This window comes from Mytilus galloprovincialis, chromosome 12 (assembly GCF_965363235.1).
Source record: "Mytilus galloprovincialis chromosome 12, xbMytGall1.hap1.1, whole genome shotgun sequence".
In the NCBI taxonomy this organism is placed as follows: Eukaryota; Metazoa; Mollusca; class Bivalvia; order Mytilida; family Mytilidae; genus Mytilus; species Mytilus galloprovincialis.
This window is the reverse complement of record NC_134849.1, coordinates 12061013-12067442: the sequence shown is the minus strand read 5'-3', so window position 1 is coordinate 12067442 and position 6430 is coordinate 12061013. Positions and strand designations below refer to the sequence as shown.

Here is a 6430-nt window from a genome sequence, read left to right as displayed (position 1 = left end):
TACCCGTTACCTATCTTTTTCGAATTATTGAAAACTTTATATATTTTTTTATTGACAGGAATTTTTCGTCAAAATATTTCATGAACAAAATGATCTAAGAGAGTAATATCCCGAATTTAATGTTTAATGCCTGAAATGTGGTATACTCTTAATATTCTTTTATCTGTTCAGTGATAGCATATGAAATCCGTAACCAAAACATTTGAATGAATTTAGATATAAAACAATAAGGAAGTCAAACAACTTTCTGCATTTTGTTTTACGGCCTATAGCTAATCAGAAGCTTCATAATTTGTATCGAGATTATAACAAAATATGAATATAAAACTTTTTTTTATTGATTTCTTAAACAATTTTTTTTATTGATTTCTTAAACAATTTTTTTATTGATTTCTTAAACAATTTGTTTTATTGATTTCTTAAACAATTGTAGGAAAAAAAGAAAGCTTCAGAATTATTCCCTGAACAAGAGATATCATTCACGAAGAGAACACAGTAAAAGTTTCTGAAAAGAACAATTCACAATTTAACAAGTTTAACGAGTTTGACAAGATTTACAGAAGCAAAACGATTTTCGACTCTTCAAAATTTAAAGAGAATAGATTTGGAATGCATTCGTCAGATATTGAAGTTACCGATGCATTTCTGGACAGTTTACATATTGCTAAAGGTATGTTACTTTAATGTATCATTGTACATTTTGACGCATTTGTATGTCCTTACACAATATCCATAAACATGTTCCTTTATGAATATCTTGTCAAAATAGTACAAACACAAACAATTATATCTAATTTTTTGATTATAAAAAAAATCAATTGAAACCAACATCTTTCTACAATCATAGGAATATGTTTACCGTTCATTTTTACAGACGATGCCTTTATCAATTCCAAAATTTTGCTTAACAATGAAAGATTAAATCGAAATGTGTTGTCAAATATACAATTATCATGAGGGAAAGCAGTAAAAATGGTTTCCACGGATCATTTTTACACCAAATCTACCGTAAAGTAATATTTTTTCATTACAATTTTGAATAATATTAATGAAGCTGTACCCAAAAGAACAGATAGAAGTTGGAAATCAAGTGGCACAATAGGACTTATAAACACGGAACGCCCTATCATTTTCATAATTTCGATGTTAAAGCAAGGATGCTTTAAATTGGGTTTAAATGTTGCTATGCGAATTATTACCTGGGGAACCAATTTTGATTATTTCATTTAAACTATTTGTATACCTCTCTGATATTAATTCGTATATAACAATTCCATCGTCATGCCTAATATATCATGTACTGTGTTACGACGCTACATTACAACTGACGAGGAAGGGTAACACCCGGTCACCATTTTTTTTTTTATTGTTAAGTGTTATTGGTCGAGTTGTCTATTAAATCGGGCAAAGTGCAAGGCAATTGAAACCACGATATATCAGTAGCATAAGTTCGAATCCCTGAAAAAGAAAAAGAAAATAATTGCGAAAGCAAATTAAGAGATCTAACATTGTAAGGCTGCTGTTAAAATGAAAAAAAAAATTACGTTTTTTATGACAAGGGGTACTCCCGTGGTGATGGACACAGTATAATGTACATATTCAGGAATTTAAGGTCTTAACTGCAATATGCAAACGCCATACGATAGAGCAGGGTGTATGTTATTGCTGAGAAATGGGAAATTTACAATTTGAAGAGTGAAACAAGGATCTTGTATGATGTGGTCTAAATGTGTCATATTCACGGAACAGGCCAATATATATATAGTTTCTGGTCTCGATATTATCGTTAATCTAGAATTCACTTGTATGGATTTTATGTAGCTTATTTGAAAACAATAATATAAAAATAGGTCCCCGATGAGTTAAAAAAAAATATGTAAAATTCAATGCCAAACAAATGGCATTTTTGAACTAAAGGGAGATAATTTGGAGCTTTTTCAATGATATAAACATTTTAAAAGTCATCTGGGGCTAAACCCAATCGATTTTTTTAGTAGATTTTTGTACCATGTCATAAAGTAATAACTAATAGTGTAATAAATAAAATTTGTAATAAAAAAAAGGTTTACTTTTTTGCTGAAATTTTTGTACCCGCGAGCCTCCTTAGGAATAATATTTGTAGAAAAATATAGTGAAATCCTATATGATTTTTTTTTTATTTAGACCCGCGAGCTACTTTGAATACATAACTGGTTTTTATACAAACATATTTAAGTACAGAATCTCTTATACTTTTAATTATTACCATTAAACACATTTTTCATTTTCTTTGAAGAACCATCCCTTTTTTATGTATTTATCAACGTTATACATCGTACAGTGATAAATCGTTACTATTTTAGTTTTACTCAGTGAACAAAATACTGAACTTGGTTTCCACAAGAGAAACACATCAAATTTTATAATGTGTTGTTATACCTTTACGACTTGGATGGAGAGTTGTCTCATTGATACTCATACAACATCTTGTAATGTCTATCGTATAAAACAATATTATTAAACTGGAATTGCTTGTCTGCAAATTCGAAAGGATTATTTGCAGTTGTTTTAAAAAAACTATACAAATCAGCACAATTAATCATATGCCAGTTAAATACCATTATAATCATAATTAGATTTTAAAAATCTTTAAATGCATGATCATACAAACTAGTAGATTAATTTACTGGATACTGTGTTTTTTAGCTCACCTGGTCCAAAAGGCCTAGTGAGCTTTTCTCATCACTTTGCGTCCATCGTCCGTCGTCCTGCGTCGTCCGTCGTCAATTTACATCAATTTCCCCCTCTGAAACTACTGAGCCAAAGGTAAATAAACTTGGCCACAATCATCATTGGGATATCTTGTTTTAAAAAACATGTCCGTTGACCCGGCCAACCAACCAAGATGGCCGCCATGGCTGAAAATAGAACAATGGGGGCAAAATGTAGATTTGGGCTTATATCTCTGAAATCAAAACATTTAGAACAAATCTGTCATCTGGTAATATGATAAATCAGATCAAGATCTATCTGCTATTATATTTTCAGATGAATCTGACAACCCGTTGTTAGGTTGCTGCCCCTGAATTGCTAATTTTAAGGAAATTTTGCTGTTTTTTGCTATTATCTTGAATATTATTATAGATATAGATGATTTGTAAACAACACTAATGTTGATCAAAGTAAGATCTACAAATAATTCAACATAATCAAAATGCCCTGAAGGAGTCATTGGCCTTTATAGTCAATTTTTAACATTTTTTTCGTAAATTTATGTAATCTTTTACAAAAAATCGTCTCCTCTGAAACTACTGGTACAAATTTAACCAAACTTGTCCACAATTATCATTAGGGTATCTAGTTTTAAAATTGTGTCCGATGACCCCACCGGCGAATCGAGATGGCCGAAATGGCTAAAAATAGAACGTAGAGTAAAATGCAGGTTATGGCACATGTTTCTCAAACCAAAGCATTTAGAGCAATTCTGACAGGATTAAATTATATCTGCCTAAAAATTTCAATCCATTCAGGCATTGCTGCCCTTGAAGTTTTTGGTTTTTATTTTAAACAGTAATATAGATAGAGATAAACTGTAAGTCGCGATAATGTTCAGGAAAGTAAGAGATACACATAAGTAAACAAAACCAAAAATGGTCAATTGACCCCTTAAGGAGTTATTGCCCAAATTGTCGATTTTAGAGAATTTTCATAAATTTTGTACAACACATATTCCACTGTAACTACTGTTCCAAGTTCATTTAAGGTAAAGATAATTGTAAGCAACAATAATGTTCAGGAAAGTAAACTCTACAAACACATAACAATAACCAAAACACAATTTTGACATGAATCCTTGTTGTCTTTTGTTTAATATGCACATAGACCAAGGTACGCGACACAGACCCTTTATATTAGGACCTCTAGTTTTTGTTATCTTTTGTTGCTATTTAGAAATTTAGGGAATTAGGTGAAAGGACGTATATCTGGTTGTTTTTGTATAATTGTTTAATATTTGCACGTCATTTTACAAGTTTGATGATAAGAGGTTGACCTTATTAACGTCTCCACTTGTGAGGTATGTATGTTGCCTTTTAAATTTCTTTTATCTGGTTGCTGTCTCGTTAACATATTAATAATTAAAATATGTATGATTTGTTGGTCATTTACAATAATTTCATGACAACTTTATGTTCATTTTGAAGGTAAACGAGAAGAACGCATCGTTATAATGAAAACAAAATCGGAAGTGTTTTCCCGTTTTCTTAGTCTTAACATTGGTACTGAGAGAATAGTGAAACTACGTAGACTTGTTTTCAATAAATATATAAAGTGTATAATGTTTCATTACGCAAACATACCACTAGATGTAATCGGTAGTAAATCTGAAGGTCTAGATATGTCTGGGAGTGATACAGATATAATATGCCGACTAGATGTTACAGCACTTGAAAAAGGGTACTCATCAAATGATACAAAATGTATTTGGAAATATGATTCATTGAATAAAGATATACATCCTGGATATGTGATGTTGGAAACTGACACCAATGAAATTGTTTCAAGTCATGAAATTCTTAAAAACGTCCTACAATATGAAATGAATGACCCGTTAGCGAAGGAACAGCACGGACCTGCTATAACGCGGACATCTTTAAGCGAAGACCATGATTATGTTATTGGAGTACAAAGTGAATATTGGCCAAAAATTGCAATAGAATGGATACATCGTAAAAGGAATTATGGATGGCCTTCCCAAGAAATGATTAATTCGATAGTACAGAAAGGCTGTTACATCGTTCCTATAGGGAGTAGCAGAAGTCATACAGTGGATGATGACTGGAGATTATCGTTTTGTTTAGCTGAAAAAGAGCTTGTAGAAACTTTTAATCATACTCAATTATTAGTTTATGGGGTTCTTAAAGTAATTCAAAAAGAGATAATAGACACGAATAATGTTCAACCATTACTTTGTTCCTACTTTTTAAAAACGGTGATATTCTGGGTAGTTGAAGAAACCAGTTTTTCATTTTGGACTCCTCAGAATATTCTTTGTTGTTTACATCTCTGTGTAGAACGACTGTTACAGTTTGTAATTAACAAAAATTGTCCAAATTATTTTGTAAAAGGTAATAACATGTTTCGCAAAAGATTTAATGCCTCTCAAAAAGAAGTGCTGGTGCAGAAGTTATGGGTGCTGAAAATTAAAACCTTGAACAGATTTCCGTACTACATCATGAAACAAAATCTAAATATAGATATGTTAGATCATCTGATAAATCAAAAGGAAGAATTAAACATATTTCGTTTACTTTTTATGATAGGTAGACTATGTAGGAATATGGCGTGTACCATTTTGTCTAAAATATTACCTATTAACAAATCTGTTTTATCAACTGTGAAAAAAGTTCCTATCTTAAGAAAAGAATTTGATTCAATGTTGTGCCATTTTATCGCCTCCGATAATAAAACCATTGGAAACAAAAAACGATACAAACTACTTTATTTGCAAATGAAATTGTTAACTGAAAACTCAACAAATAACCTTGTATCCGGGAAAGCATGGTTAGCCTCATGTTTTTATATGCAGGGAAAATACCACGAATGTTTGCAAGTAACTGATATAGTGTCGGACAATTTGTATGTGTGTATGTTTCATAACGGACAAAAAATAATGAAAACGGATTTATTCAAAAATGTACTTAACTGTGTAAGCGATGCCACTGAAATTAGGTATTTTTCATCTTACGATATAATAATACCGTTTAAATCGTCCTTACTCGTAAAAGAAATATCAGAAGAATTTTCAACACAATTATTACAAATCAACAATAAGTACAAATATTCGACGTTTAATATTTGTCCAAGACTTTACATTTACTTCCTAAGATGTTTATGCTATTTTAGACTTGGAGACACTCAAAGATATGAAAATGAATATGAAAAAATGAAGTCCGTATGTGATACGTATTGTGGAAGTTTTAGCCCCATGCACAACACAAATGCTTTTTTTCTCAAAATTATCTTCAATAAGATACGGCATAACATTACATTTGACCAACAAAACAGTTTTGATGCTTCTAGAGTTATAATAAAACACACGACGGAGCTTGATTTCACTATTGATGATATTTCTGAAAATGAGGAGAACATAAATGAACATTTCTTTTCAACAGGATTGAGTTCTAAATATATCAACGATATCATGTCAGTCGGAGGTGAACCTTAATAATGAGGTATCTTATGAACTATGTCAAACATTTCAGATTATTTTTTGTAACTGTTTATCATTCTACTTCGTTCTTTGTTTTTGGTTTTTTATTTGTGTTGCCACTTTTTGTGTCGTCTATTAAATTTCAAAAAGGAAATTTACTGGCATATCATTAGAACTTCAAGTGGAAAAGAACTAAGTCGTTTTGATCGAGTTAATCAATTTCAAATTCTATTTTATAGT

The 6430-nt window shown here is 30.9% G+C and overlaps 1 protein-coding gene across 1 annotated transcript; it reads left to right on the top strand.

Moving 5' to 3' along the window:
* The first annotated feature begins 4201 nt into the window (after positions 1-4201).
* LOC143054942 (uncharacterized) lies at positions 4202-6382 on the top strand. Its single transcript, XM_076228041.1, has one exon. It carries the CDS (start codon positions 4208-4210, stop codon positions 6203-6205), a length of 1998 nt encoding a protein of 665 aa, XP_076084156.1. The 5' UTR covers positions 4202-4207; the 3' UTR covers positions 6206-6382.
* Positions 6383-6430: the final 48 nt, after the last annotated feature.

Coding starts and splice junctions, on each gene's coding strand:
- LOC143054942 (XM_076228041.1), top strand. CDS start 4,208: ATGAAAACAAAATCGGAAGTGTTTTCCCGTTTTCTTAGTCTTAACATT.